The sequence below is a fragment of the Trichosurus vulpecula genome, chromosome 1 (assembly GCF_011100635.1).
Source record: "Trichosurus vulpecula isolate mTriVul1 chromosome 1, mTriVul1.pri, whole genome shotgun sequence".
NCBI lineage: Eukaryota > Metazoa > Chordata > Mammalia > Diprotodontia > Phalangeridae > Trichosurus > Trichosurus vulpecula.
Window position 1 is genome coordinate 470,156,076 of NC_050573.1, and position 15,420 is coordinate 470,171,495.

The 15,420-nt window shown below is 37.8% G+C and overlaps 1 protein-coding gene across 1 annotated transcript in view; it reads left to right on the forward strand.

Annotated features, from left to right (window-relative positions):
• Positions 1 to 13,848, forward strand: part of LOC118845550 — a 232,990-nt gene extending 219,142 nt beyond the window's left edge. Inside the window, exon 13 of the mRNA XM_036753508.1 lies at positions 12,777 to 13,848. Coding sequence (XP_036609403.1) covers positions 12,777 to 13,225 — 449 coding nt within the window. The 3' untranslated portion in view covers positions 13,226 to 13,848. The remainder of the gene's footprint in view (positions 1 to 12,776) is intronic.
• The last annotated feature ends 1,572 nt before the right edge of the window (positions 13,849 to 15,420 follow it).

Genomic DNA, 15,420 nt, shown 5'->3' on the forward strand with positions numbered 1-15,420 from the left:
ACAAAATTGAATATGTATTCTTCAGTGCTTCTTGGCTTCATTCCATCAATGCAAAAATAACTAGGCTGTATTAAAAGATATAAAAGCTGTAGCTGAGGACTTTATTAAAAATAACCTGCAGTAAATTGGCTGCTATGCTTTGCTTTTCAACTGGATTGAAATCTAGAATTGGTTTAGAGCTATAAAGTCTTGCACTTGTTTGGTAGAAAAAAAACATTCAACATTGCGGAGTGCTACCTTAAAGAGAACTGTGTTCACCATGAGATAGTAGCATTGAAATGGACCTTAGAGAAAGCATACTGATCACTTTTTTTTTGGGGGGGGGGAACAAATGAAGAATCTGAGGCCGGAGAATTTAAGCAACTTGTCCTATATATTATAGGAGGCAGTGGGGTGGCTCAGTGGGTAGAGCGCTGGACCTGGAGTTGGGAAGATCTGGGTTCAAATTCAGTCTCAGAAACTAGCTGCATGTCTGTGGGCAAATCATAGCTTCTGTTTGCCTTAATCCACTGGAGGAGAAAATGGCAAAAAGATACTCTAATATCTTTGCCAGGAAAACCCCATGGATGGTATGGTCCATGGGGTCACAAAGAGTCAGACAGACTGAATCGATTCAACAACGACCAATATGTTATAGCTTGTTAATGTCAGAAGAAGAACTCAAGTCTTTGAGTCCCCCAGCAAGGCTTCTTTTCACTTATACCATGCTGCCTCCTGAAACACAACACTGGGAGTAGTCCAGATTTGGAAAATATTAAGTAGCTCAGTTGGTTTAATGGTGGAGTAATGGTGAAATTTGACAACTTTTCCTGAGAGAGAATACATGTGAATTTACAAGTTATTTTTGTCTGGGAGAGAAGAAAGGAAACCATGGTTGCCATCCCTGGAGAACCTTAGTGTCTCCTTGCATTTAAAGCTATGCAGCATGCTAAGTGCCAGTGGAACAGTTATTCTAATCTAAGGCAAAACACATATTTTGAAATTCAATAATTGCTTTTGAAAATATGTCTTGAATTAGCAAATGAATTACTAATTTTCAAAGGGCATTTTCAAGCTTCAAAATATCTAAAGAAATGTATTATACTACATACGCAATGTTTTGTTCAGTTACTGAACAGATAATATGATGCCTAAGTATACATGCATAGGGGCTGTACTATAATGGCGGCAATGCAGAAATGGGTAATTATGCTCTGTATCCTTAGAGATGAGTGTAATTGCTTTCAGATGAATAGTTCTCACAATTAATATCTATTATCGTTGGGGCTAGGAGAAAGAATGCTGGCTTGTTTACCGAGGCTGAAGTTGCAGCTGATTTTGCCCCTAACTGGTATTTACTTTCCACCATTTTCAGTTACAATTATTCAGTCAGTTAATCAGCAGGCATCTGTTATGTGCCAGCCACCGTGTTTGGTGCTGGTTATGATGGATAAGGCTCCACTATCTAAAGAGAAGCTGGATAATGTTGGCTTGTTGGATTGTGATCAGGCTGAAACTGTATTTTACCTTGGATTACTGATGTTTGTTCAGTGCTAAAGTCTATGTTCTATGTTATACGTTGGCCTTACGTAAAATAATTTCTTTTTGACAGTGGAATTGTTTTATTTATGTCTAGATTTTATTTGTCACCGATTTATCATTGTATGTAAACACAGGTGTTCCAAGAGCAGAGGTTAACTTAAATTCAGTTAAAAATGCAATTCAGTAAACATTTATTAAATGCCTACTGTATATAAAACATCACAGTTGGCACTGGGAGGAGAGGAGGGCTCATATCTTCATGTGGCTTACAGTGTACTGTGAGTACAAAGATGTATAAGTAAAATATATGATATCATATAATCAGTCAGCCAATCAATACATTTATGAAGCACCTACTATGTGCCAGGCACTGTGCTAAGGTGCTATGGATACAATGAAAAGCAAAAGACAGTCCTTGCTCTTAAGTAACTCATAATCAAAATACTATAACAAACATAAGTTCAACAGAGCAGTGCAAAACAAAGTCCTACATGAAGACAAAAGGGAGAAACATTATTACCCATTGGAAGAGGGTGGGGATTGTAGAAGTCTTCATGAAGAGGTGGCATTTGAGTTGGACCTTAAAGGAAGAGTAGAAGACAATCTGGAAATAAGTAATGGATTAGAGAAACATACAGAGGTTGTAAAGTGTGGTCTTGGTACAGGAAATAGAAATTAATTCACTTTGAATGGAATGTAGAAAGCAAGGGTTGTGGAGTGGGGAAGAAATTTAAGATGAGGCTGTAAAGGTAGGATGATACCAGATTGTGAAAGGCCTTAGGATCCTTTTGCTTCATAAGCAGTGGGGAGCCACAGAATATTTTTTGAGCAGAGGAATAACATGTCCAGACTAATACATTACTAAGATGTCTGTCAATGGTATGAAGACTGGTATGGAGGGGAAAATAGTAGAAGTATACTGTAAGAAAACCTTTGTTGTAGTCTAGGCAAGTGGTAATGAGGCTCTGGACTTTGGTTTTGGCATTAGGAGTAGAGATAAAGGGAAGGACTGGAGAGATTCTGAAGAGGCAGAATGAAGAGAACTTGTTAAATGATTGGATATGAAAGGTGAGTGAAAAGGGAGAATCAAAGATAATACCAAGATTTTAGACAGGGAGTTTTATGGTGGCACCACACACACACACACACACACACACACGCACACACAATGATGAAGAACAAGAGTTTTGAAGCAAGATCATAAATTTGGTTTTGGGATTGGTGAGTTTGATTTGTTGGTAAGAAAGACCTCAAGGTGGAGATGTTCTGGAGAGATATAGATGGCAAGCTCTGAAGACAGGTCAGGGCTGGAGATAGAGTATTTCAATAATTAATTACTAGTTATGAGAGGGTTAAGTTTGAAAAAATTAATTTAGATTGAATTTTAAGAGTTACTGGAAACTAAGTTCCTTCAAACTTTTATAACAAGAAATAAAATGTTAGTAATGAATTATAGATCCTAGGCATGTTCTTCTATATGTATTTGGGAAATGATAATTTTTTGAAACTGCTCCCCACCAAGAACAACCTTTCCCAATGGATGATTTTCTATTAATCTTCAAGACGCTTTAGATGTTTTTTTCCTTTTTTCTTTTCTTTTCTCTTTCTTTTTCTTTCCTTCTAAATCATTATTTACTTATTTTAAACATTCTTTTCTTTTTAAATCTTGAGTCCCCAAATTTCTCCCTCCCTCTCACTATTCCCCCACCCATTGAGAAGGAAAACAAGATGATATCAATTTTACATGTGGAATCATGCAAAGCATATTTTTATATTAGCCACAATACAAAAATAAAACAAAAAGGAAAGAAAATTATACTTCAGTTTGCACTTAGAGTTCATCAGATCTCTCTCTGTAGGTGTACAGCATTTTTTTCATCCAGGGTCCCCTGGATTAATATTGGATTATTGTATTGATGAGGGTAGCCAAGTCACAGTTGACCATAGTTACAATATAGCTTACTATGCACAATGCCGCCCCCCCCAGTTCTTCTTACTTCACTGTATCAGTTCATGTAGATCTTCCCATGTTTTTTTTTCCTGAAACCAACCCCCTTCATAATTTCTTATAGCACAATAGTACTTCATCACAAATCATATACCACAACTTGTTCAGCCATTTTCCAATTGATGAGCATCCTCTCAATGTCCAATTCTTTGCCACCTCAAACAGAGGAGCTATTTTTGTTTATATAAATCCTTTTACTTGTTTTTTTTTAATCTCTTTGAGGTATAAACCCAGTAGTGATATGACTGGGTCAAAGGATAGTATAGCTCTTTGGACATGGTTCCAAATTGTTCTCCAGAATGGTTGGAGGACTTCACGACTCCACCGATAGTTTATTAGTGTACCTATTTTTCCTCATCCCCTCCAGTATTTATCATTTCTGATAGGTGTGAGGTGGTACCCAGAGCTGTTTTGATTTGCATTTCTCTGATCAATAGTGATTTGAGCATTTTTTTCATATGACTGTAGAAAGCTTTGATTTCTTCTTTTGAAAACTGCCTGTTCATATCCCTTAACCATTTTTCAACTGGGGAATGGTTCTGATTTTTATAAATTTAACTCAATTCCCCATATAGTTGAGAAGTGAGGCCTTTATCAGAGATATGTTTTATTTTTATACATGATGTAAATATTTATATGTTTATATATACTTTGTGGTATTACTTCATTGTTTACCTTTTAGCAAAATGTAGTTTCCTTGATTATCTCTTTTAATTAGTTTTATTTTTACTTTTGCTTTGTCTGAGATTATGATTGCTACCCCTATGTCTTTTACTTCAGCCAAAGCCTAAAAGATTCTGCTTCACCCCGTTGTTTTAACTCTGTGGATATTTTTCTATTTCAAGTGTGTCTTTTATAAACAAAATATTGTTGGATTCTGGTTTCTAGTCCATTCTGGTATCCAATTCCATTTTATGGGTGAGGTCATCCCATTCACATTTACAATTGTGAGTACTGTGTATTTCCCTCCAACCTATTTTCTTCTGTTATTCTCTCTCTCTCTTTCTCTCTCTGTCTGTCTCTCTCTCTGTCTCTCTGTCTGTCTCTGTCTCTCTGTCTGTCTCTGTCTCTCTGTCTCTCTCTGTCTCTCTCTGTCTCTCTCTCTCTCTCTCTCTTTTTCTCTCTCTCCCTCTCTCTTGGCTCCCCTGTCCTCCTCAAAAGTCTGTTTTACTTCCAACTGCTTCCTTTCTTAATCTTCCCTTTCTTTTATCATCCTTTTCTGTGCTCTCTCCCTTCCCCCCCCCATCTCTTATCCTTTTCCTCTACTATTTCCCTGTTGGGTAAGACAGATTTCTGTGTCCATGAGTGTGTGTGTGTGTATATATATATATATATATATATATATATATATATATATATATACACATACATACATATATATGTATATTCTTCACTTTTTGAACCTGATGAGAGTGATGTTCAAACATTGCCCACATTGCCCATTTCCCCCTTCCCTTTAAAAAAGCTCTTCTTTGCATGCCTTTTTATGTGAGCAAAATTTTTCCATTCTGCCTTTCCCTTTCCCCTTCTCCCAGTGCATCCCTCTTTCTTTTGAGATCATCCCAATATAATCAACTCATACCTGTGCCTTCTGTCTATATAGATTCCTTCTAACTATCCTAATAATGATAAAATTCTCAGGAGTTATATCTATCATCTTCCCATATTGAAGTATAGACAGTTTATTGAATTATGATTGCTCTTTCATATTTACCTTTTTTATATTTCTCTTGAGTCTTGTATTTGAATGTCTAATTTTCTATTCAACTCTGGTCTTTTCATCAGGAATGTTTGGAAGTCCTTTACTAAAAAAATCAATTTTCTCTCCTAAATGCTTTTACCCAGTTTTCCTAGTTATAATCCTATCTCCGATGTTTTCCAGAACATCATATTCTAAGGCCTCCAGTCCTTTAATATGGAAGCTACTAAATCTTATGTGATCCTGATTGTGACTTCTTAATATTTGAATTGTTTCTTTCTGACTGCTTGAAATGTTTTCTCCTTGACCTGGGAGCTCTGGAATTTGGCTATAATATTTCTAGGAGTTTTCATTTTGCTATCTTTTTCAGGAAGTGATTAGTGGATTCTTTTTATTTCTATTTTTCTCTCTGCATCTAAGCTGTCAGGGCAGTTTTCCTTTATAATTTCTTTGAAGTAGGATATTGAGTGTCTTTCTGATCATGGCTTTCAGGGAGTCTGATTATTCTTAAGTTAGCTTTCCTCAATCTATTTGCTGGATCAGGTGTTTTTCTGATGAGATATTTCGCATTTTCTTCTGCTTTTTTTTTCATTCATTTGACTTTGCTTCATTGTTTTTGGTGCCTCACAGAGTAATTAGCTTTCACCTGCCCAATTCTAACTTTTAAGGAATGATTTTCTTCAGTGAGATTTTGCACCTCTTTTTCCACCTGACAAATTCTGCTTTTCAAGGATTCTTTTCTGCAGTGAATTTTTTTACCTCTTCCGTTTGGCCAGTTACACTTTTTAAAGATTTTTTTGGATTTTGTGCCCTGTTTTTTTGTGCCCCGTTTACCTAGATTTTAATTCTCTTTTCATAATATTCTTACATCCCTCTCATTTCTTTCCCCATCTTTTCTTGTACCATTCTCATCTCTTTCTTTAACTCTTCCAAGAATTCTTTTGGGGTTTGGGTCTTATTAGCATTTTTTTGAGGCTTTGGTTGTAGCTGTTTTCACATTATTGTCTTCTTCTGAGTTTATGTTTTGGTTTTCTCTGCCACTGTAGTAGCTTTTTATAGTAAAATTCTTAGGCCCAAAGCTAGCAAGGCCATTGTACTCCAGGCTGGTTCCTGCCCTGGTGTCACAGACCTCACCTACTGACCTCCTAAGTTGTTTTAAGCTAAAAAAATGTCTCGCTTGAGCCTTTTGTTGGCTCTGCCACTCCAAAATTTGATTTGAGGAGTTATTTTAAAATTGTTTGGAAGGGAATGTTGGGAGAGTTCAATTAGGTTGCCGCCTGTACTCTGCCATCTTGACTCAGCCTCCAAACATTTTTCTAAAGATACATTGAAGCCCTATCTAATAAACTGAACCTTTTCTTTAATAACCCAATCTTGAGCCTTATCAACATTTCCTGTATCTGAAAAGGAATCAAGAAGTTTATTTTCTCTGTTACCTTTGTTCTCTAGCAGTGCCATTGTTGGTTGCTTCCTGTGTAAACACTTCTTGGCTTTATTTGTTTTTTAATAGTAGCCTTGTGATTAGAATGTCTGCTGTGCGTTGTGCTGTGACAGATGGGAAATTTAAGCATCTAAACTGTGTTTTCCATTTAGTTTAACAACATGTAACTTCATCTGTTCCCCTTTGTTTCTTCTTTCATGTTTTTTACCTCCTTTGACAGTATTCCTTTTGATTTCCATTTCATTTTATAAAAATAGAAATCAAGCCAAAATACTACAACAGTTAGTTACCATAAACCTTTTAAAGAACTAGTTAGGTCTGTTGACCATAATTGTAGTTATGCGTGAGCACTCAATTTAGAGTTAGAAAGACCCACGTTCAAGTCCCTTTTCTACTTGACTTTTCAGAACCTCAATTTTCTCATCACTAAAATGAGGGTAATCTTGGATTAGGTAATCTTGAAGGCTCTTTCCACCTCCAAATATTGTGATCCCCTGTGTACAAAGTATATGAAAATTAAAACTATTTTGAAATGCTGGTTGATATTTTTGAAGCAAAATTGTCATCCATTCCCTCCACCCTCCCCCCAAGGAATTATATAATGAAAGTAAAACCATAAATATTCCTCTGTGGGTATAATTATTGTATTTTCTTAACATTTTTGTTATTTTGCCCTGAAGAAGCAGTGATCTTTGTTCTATCCATATTGTAGAATGTTTGGAAGAATGGGGCTTTCTTTCTCATGAATAGAAAAATAGAGAGGCTAAACCCACCTGAGCTTCAGGGAGCCAGGTCTAATGCTGGCTCTGTTCTAGTTCCTTCTGACTCCAATTCAAGGACTGGGAGAAAGTTTATGAAGTTTGGAGGGAAGGGGCTAAGGGGTGTAAATATAATGATACCCGGTAGGAGATGACACAAAGGAGCTACGTTTAGCACCTTGCCTAAGCTTACAGGGAATACTGGGAAGTAATTAATCAACCAATCAGTAAGCATTTATTAAGAGATCATCATGTGCTAGACACAGTACTAGTAGCTAAGTATATAAAGAATCAAACCATCTCTGCTCTCAAGGATGTTAAATCCTAATGGGGAGATGACAAGTACATATGTAAGTATATATAGAATAAATACAAGGTTATTAGAAAGAGGGACAGCATTAGCAGTTAGGGAGAATCAGGGAAGGCTTTGTGTAGAAGGTGTTACCTGAAGAAAGAGAAAGAGTCTGTGAAGTAAAGGGGAGAGAAAAAGTCCATTCCAGGCATGAGGGGATGGTTAATGAAGAGGCTCAGAGATGGGAGAGAAAATGTATTATGTAAGGAAGAAAGAGAATTCTGGTTTGATTGGACCATAGAATGCAGGAAGAGAAGTAATTAATAATGACGCTGGAAAAATAGGCTGGAGCAAGGTTGTAAAGGACTTTAAAAGCCAAGCAGATGGATTTATATTTTATCCTACAGCCAACTGGAGTCACAAGAGTTTATTGAGTAGTAGAATAAAGTGGTTAGATTTGCCCATCATTTTGGTAGTCTTTTGTAGGATGGCCTGGAGTGGAGAGAAACTTGAGGCAAAAAAACCATTTAGGAGGCTATTGTAATAATCTAGGTGAGAGATGATAGGCCCCTGAACTAAAATGGTAGCTAACTACGTGAGAAGAGAGAAGGGGTTGGATGCAAGATATAGAAATAAAAAGACAAGGTTTGCTAACATCACTAGATCCTTAGGAGCAAGGGAGAGTGAGTAGTTAAGGATAACACCAAAGTTACAAACCTGGGAGAGAATTAGGAGAGGAAGCAATAGATATGGAGATATTGGGAGTGAGGAAGGGAATGACTGAAGGTGATGATCCACTGGAGAAGATTGAAATGATGGAAGGGGGTGCGATCAAAGGCAAGGCACATGTAGAGGTGTTGGTCCAGGCAAGGAGAAGGGCCACCTCATTGTCAGAGAGAAAGGGGGAGATAGTGAGGGATGATGTCAAGGGGTTTTGAAATGAAGAGAAGAGAGATCTCATAAGAAACGACCCCAATTTTCTCAGGAGTGTGGGGAACTTGAGAGGTTTGGAATAGCTTTTGTGGGCAGTGAGATCTGGAATCAGTAAAGGAGGAATAAAAGGACTGCTGTGAGGTTTGCTGAGAGATGAGCAGCAATAGGACAAAAGGGTAAGTGTGAGTGAAAGGCTTGCTGAATAAAGGGAAGTTTATTTACTATGAAACAAGAATTCCACAGGGCAAAGTTAAAGGGGAGGGAAGGATTGGAGTAGGATATGAGTCAGATAGAGTTGAGGAGGATGGGATCAGAAAATAAGAGGTGAGGATTATGGATCATTTGTTCTTAGGTTGAGTTATAGAAATAGGGAGAGTAATAATGGATAGTGGGAGGGTGTTAGCCATAAGAATAGTAGTAGATGGCAGATGAATAATAATGTTCGCAATCTGAAGGCCTTCTCCTTGGCAAGCTCAGGATATAGCATGGCTTCCCTATTTTGTGTAGCCAAAATAATAACATTGGATCTACAGGTTTGGGCAAAGCCATAGAGAAAAATCCATACCCACAAATCATGCTTTCACTGTCATGCCTTTTACAATTAACGCATGTTTACAAAAATGTGTCTGCTTCATCTTTTGTATCTTACCAACCATTAATTCCCATAGAAAGACCCTGTGTGAAAGGGATCCTAAAATAAAAACTCCTAGGAATATTATAGCCAAATTCCAAAGCTCCCAGGTCAAGGAGAAGATGTTGCAAGCAGTCAGAAAGAAACAACTCAAATATCAAGGACCCCCAGTCAGGATGTACAGAAATATTTACAGCAGCCCTTTTTGTGGTGACAAAGAATTAAGCAATGAGGGGGGATGCTTATCAATTGGGGAATGGCTGAACAAGTTGTGGCATATGATTGCAATAGAGCACTCTTGTGCTATAAGAAATGACCGGGGCGGGAATGGGGGGATGGTTTAGAAAAACATGGCAAGACCTCTATGAACTGGCAAAATGAAGGTAGAAGAACCATGACAACATTGTGCACAGAGTAACAGCAATATTGTAATGATGATCAACTGTGAAAGACTTTGCTACTCTGATCAATACAATGATCCAAGACAGTTCCACAGTACTCATAATGAAAAATGCTATCTACCTCCAGAAAGAGAACTGATGAACTCTGAGTGCAAATTGAAGTACAATTTTCTCACTTTGTTTTTCTTCCTTTTTTTTGTTCAGTCATTTTGTAATCATGCCTGACTCGTTGTGGTCCCTTCTGGGGTTTTCTTGGCAGAGATACTAGAGTGGTTGACCATTTTCTTCTCTAGCTCACTTTACAGATGAGGAAGCTGAGGCAAACAGGGTTAAGTGACTTGCCCAGGCTCATGCAGCTAACAAGTGTCTGTAGCAACAACCTTGCTAGCAGCTACTGTGGCTGTGTAAAACCAACAACAAGCAGCACACAGAGGGCTGCTAACAAAGGTTCTTTGATCTGCTTTTCTAAGGAAAGCAACTTTAAAGGGTTAACAATTTCACTTTAATCACACATACATAAATAACTCACTTAGTTCAGGAGGAAAAGCCAGCACCCTGAACTTCAGAACAAATACAAATAGAAGTTACAGACATCAACAGACAGACCTTGTCTGATTTAAATCACAATTCATAGTTACCAGAGAATCACCAACTTCAATCTGGGTTACAAAACCATGGGGCAGTGACAGCTTGCCCAGAGTCTTAACACTCCTTCCATGAGTGTGCCCCAAAAGTCAAAGGCCAACCTTGGATCTTATATACCTGTCTCAGGGCCCTGGGGCACTTGATTACCTCAGTGCTAGAAGCACTCAAACAAAGAACAGTGAAAAATCCCACCTAGGGTGTGGGAAAGTTAATCCTAGTACCTCCAGATACAAGTCAATGACTCCTGATCCAATCAAAGAAACAAAGGACAGACTCTTCAAGGGCACTTGATTAAATAAGTACTAAAAGAGAAAACAGCAAAAGAAAGTCCCACCTTAATACAGTGTCTGAGGCCAGATTTGAATTTAGGAAGATGAGTCTTCCTGACTTCAGGCCTGACACTCTATCCACTGTATCATCTAGCTGCCATTGCTTTTTTTCTTTTTCCCTTTTCTCTTTTCTTTCTTTACCATGCATGTGTCTAATATGGAGATATGTTTTTCGTGATTTCACGTTTATACATGATATCGTATGCTTGCTTTCCTAGTGGGTAGGGGAGGAGTGGGAGGAAGGGAGAGATTTGGAACTCAAAATTTGAAAAGAAAATAATGTTAAACATAAATAATAAAACTTTAAAAATCTTCCAAAAAAAGAGAATATAGTGACAACATAACCTCTATTTCCAGCAAGAAGAAATTCACTTTAAATAAGAATGAGGCAATTTAAGTAAAATATTAACAATAACATTGCATAATGGAAAGAATGCCTCTTTCAGAGTCAGAGAGTCAGGATTCAAGTCCCAACTTTGATTTTTTTGCATTCCATGTGGGAGACCGAGATTGCAAGTCTCAGAGGTCAGAAAAGCTCATGGCCAGGGTCACAAAGTGATGGGATATTTTTTTCCGGTCATAGCAACTCATCATCACTTGGTTATCAGTTCTATTGATGGTCTTCACAGCTTCTGGTTAGGCCCATACTCCTTGACTGTCAGATATCAAGTGGGTTGCTACATCCATATGCAGGGCCTCTTCAGCATGGCAGGACCTTCCAAAATTCGTGTTCTGTTTACATAACCTTTGAGCACCCAGATATTGCAGTGAAAGGACTCTATTGGACTCTATTGGAGAAGTTTTATCATTTTAATCAAAATCTACTAGGGTAGAAGAAGAATCTTTCCATTAAAATGTAAGTTATTCAGAGGCAAGGATAGTTTCATTTTTGTCTTTTATTTAAGTCCCAGGGCCCAGCACAGCAACTAACAAGTGGCAAACTCTTAGTAAGTGTTTGTTAATTGCTTAGTGAATTCTCTGCCCATCCTAGATCAGTGGACTTTATTTATCTATGAGGTTGTTTCCAACATGTACCCACCCCCACACACAAATGTGATACATTTTTACTATAGAGGGAGCAATTCATATAAGCAAAATTGTGTCTAGGATATCATGAACTGGGATGGTCACCCTAGAGTACATTCTTGGAAGGGCTTAGCACTGCTGAATCCCAACTCAGGGAATCAACTAATAGAGAAAAAAAAGAGAGTGGTCCTGTCAGCAGATGCTAAAACAAAACCAAAACAAGATGAAGCTTTTATGTGTGAATCAATACACACAGCTCATGAAACCATCACCACAGAAAGAAGTTAGGATGATTACTCCTCTTCTCCACTTATACTTCTCAGGTTAAATGTTGTATTTTGGGGGATAATTTTCAGGGCTACCCTTAATGCCTATTTTCTTGATTTCATGTATATAAAAAGGTAAAAATTTTAAGTATTTGGGGCCACTAGTTTAATGGAAGAAACTATTTCTAATTTATAGTGCTAGTAAAATAAAATATTCCAATACCCCACATTACTTGAAATTAAAATATCTCCTATGAATCACTGTGGACCCTGAATTCCTCATAAGAATGTCTATCACATACACAATTGTTAACATTTTCAAATGTTTAATTCTTTGAAGAATAATGGTAAAAGGTAATACCAAGGGAAATTAGATTAAAATATCAAATGACCAAATGTACTTTAGTATGGCCACTAGCATTTATTAAATTCTCCTCCTCTGCTTCAAGTGGGATATCCCAGAGTCATGACTAGGGAAGGGCTACCATGGCTTTGTCCATTTTTTGTCCATGTTACATTTAGAAGATATTGCTAAAACTTGCAGTTCTTCAACAGCAGAGAAGCAACTAGGCTTGGGACCCAGTTATCAAGGCTAGCAATTAAAATAGGGACATACCACCTGTCTGTCATTCTAGTCTTTGAAACAGAGCACAGCCAGTGTCCTAAGGCCTCTGTTCCACCCCAGGTCCTCTACCAAAGCCGCATTTCATGTAGCTTGTCCTGCCAAGGTTTGTGGTGTTTGCAGCAGGCTGAAAAATCCTCAAACAGAGCTCTTGAAATATCCGCTATGATGTAGCTGCCACTGCTTCTTTTTCTTTCTCTCAAGGTGATGAGGTCTTGTCGAAATTTGGAAGAGAGTTTTTCCTTTCTTTAGAGCAGTCCCTCAAAGACTGTGGAGAGCAACGAGATAAAGCAGCAAGAGAGATGGAGGTCTTGAGGATTGAGCTGGACCAAGCAGTAGCAGAACTTCAGATTTTAAGAAGAGAACGTAGGGAGAAAGGAATGGAGCCCCTTTCAAGATTTTCAAAGTGGAAAGGGGAAGGTGGAAAAGTGTCGTGGACAGAAGACATGCCAACCCAAATGTCCACATCCCTGTTTGCTCCTCAGAAGCAGAAACTGGTAGTTAATTCCATTTTTTCAAGTAAAGCAGAAAGTTCTCAATCTTCCTCCTTGCAGCCTCAGGAAGAAACTACTGAGAGGGCTCCCAGCCGCTTCCGAGGGAAGAACTCCAGGAGTAAAGGTATAAAACTCACAAGACTGTCTTCACAAGATTAATCAGGGATCCCCATTCAGTCAGCCCTGTAGTATGTCTTTTGATGTTCATTCTAGGTGCTGGTTAACCTCATGTGCCAAAATGGATTTCAAGCCTAAAAAGTAACTTTGAAGGGAAAGATTTTCTATAGATAAATCCTAAAGAGATGAAATGTGAATGTCATAAAAGTGATGATGATTGTTCATTTTCCTCTATAATTTTTCACTTTTGTAATTTCAACAAATGATTGTATTCTGGAACAAATAGATACAATTCCTCACTGTTGCCTTTACTGGCTCCACGGACTGAGGTTTCTTAGATTTCAACTATCTGTCTCTTAATTTAATGACTGTTAAAAAGAATCATCTTCAGCTTTTAATGCTGCTGGAAATGATAAAAATTACACTACAGTACTTGAAAATAATAACACAAGTGCACTAAAAATGTTTTTACATGGAGCAAATACTTTAGAAGTGCCTACTTTTGTTAGGTATAATTAAAGAAAATTTAGCAAAAGAGCTTATAGCATGTAGCTAATTTGTTTTTCAACTAGATTTTCATTTCCAAAATCCCTTTGGATATTAAGGATGTTCAGATTTTAAATTTGATGTTTTGTTAACAAACAAATAAAGTTGAAATTTCAGGGTATTTTCTGAGTTTTTATTTTAAAAAAAAATTAGTCATTTTTCTCTTTTTCATTGAAACCAGAAGTTAGAAGGATCTAGCTGAATGTTAGCTTTTTCTAAGAATTTAAATCATGAGTTTCTAAGAATTTAAATCAAGATAAAAAGTGGATATTGCTAGCATGCTAGTCTTGTCTGTTTTGCCAAAGGCAGTAATTATATCTGTAATAATTAAGAACATACGTGTGGTTAATTTGCTAGCTGTTCCATAAAGACATAGTTTAAAAAACAAAACAAAACAACACTGGTCTTTGTGTTTATTCATTTGTTTCATTTTTAAACTTGTTAAAGGACCAAATATATTGATTTTCTTTCATCCTGGAAAATACCACAGTACAGGAATCAGGATCATTGTGGGTTTAAGACCTAGAAAGGACCTTAGGGATCATCTAATCCAAATGTTTCATTTCAGCAATAGGGAAATCACGGTATAAATAGGAAAAGTGATGTGCCCAAGGGCACAAAGTTAGTGTCAGAGATGAAACTAGACTCGTGTCTCTTGACTCCTTGAAGCACTTTCATTTCTGCTGTACAGTATTGCCCCTCATTTTTTCATGGGATTTGAGATAGTCACTAATGGCAGAAATACTGATTTTGTATTCATGGTAGCAAAGCTGTAACCAAGTTGGGACAATTGAGGCTGTGAAATAGCTAAAGACTTGCCTCAGGGCATTGAAATTTGTAGGGTATACTTTATCCACAGATTTCTGATGTTTCTTTGATCTAATTTTGTTGTTTGTCCTTCGTTCTCAAAGAGGACCAATGACCTCAGGAAGGTGATGTCTTAACTTGGAAGCAAATTGGATTTAAGTGTGGGAGGGCTGTACAAAGTCACCAGCCTCACTCTCTCCTCCGGTACTGAGTCCCCTCACAAGATATAGATCAGGACGTCTGAAGATGGCTCTGGATGCAGTGGGGACCTTGGTTATGGTTCATTCGCCTTCCCTCCCACCAGCCACCTGCTTTTTCTTCATGGCTCCCTGTATCCTCGGAGGGAAATAATTACCATGGCATCTTATCTTGCTATAACTTCTTCTGTCTGTCACTCCTCCAATACTTGCTCCTAGGAGTTTGGGGGAAAGGTTCTGTCAGCTATACTGTGGGGGTACAGACACCCTTGCATCTGAGTGGTTGTTTGTAACCCTATTTGGCTTGTACAAAACTTACTCATGGCATAATATGCCCAGTTCATGCCAGAGGTGGAATCCTGAAGCCTCTCCACACTCCAGGTAAGCTCCTTCCTTGCCTGTCCATGCCAAGATTCCTTCTCCATGGCAGCCTCTCCAGCAGTAGTCTCATATCACCTCCAAAGTTTCCTACCCTTCTCCCCCAAAGTTGCCTTTTCTAGACTGCTTTACACAACACTCTAGAAAATTTGAATGGTGTTCGCTTCTCTTACTGCCTTTTGTTGTAATCTTTATGCAAAATAATCTCCTTTCCTTCCCCTCCCCCCTTCTATTTCATGACCAAGATGCGATATTTATCATTACTCACTTATATAGGTTGGGTTTTGAAAGGCATGCCCCCTTAGGGGC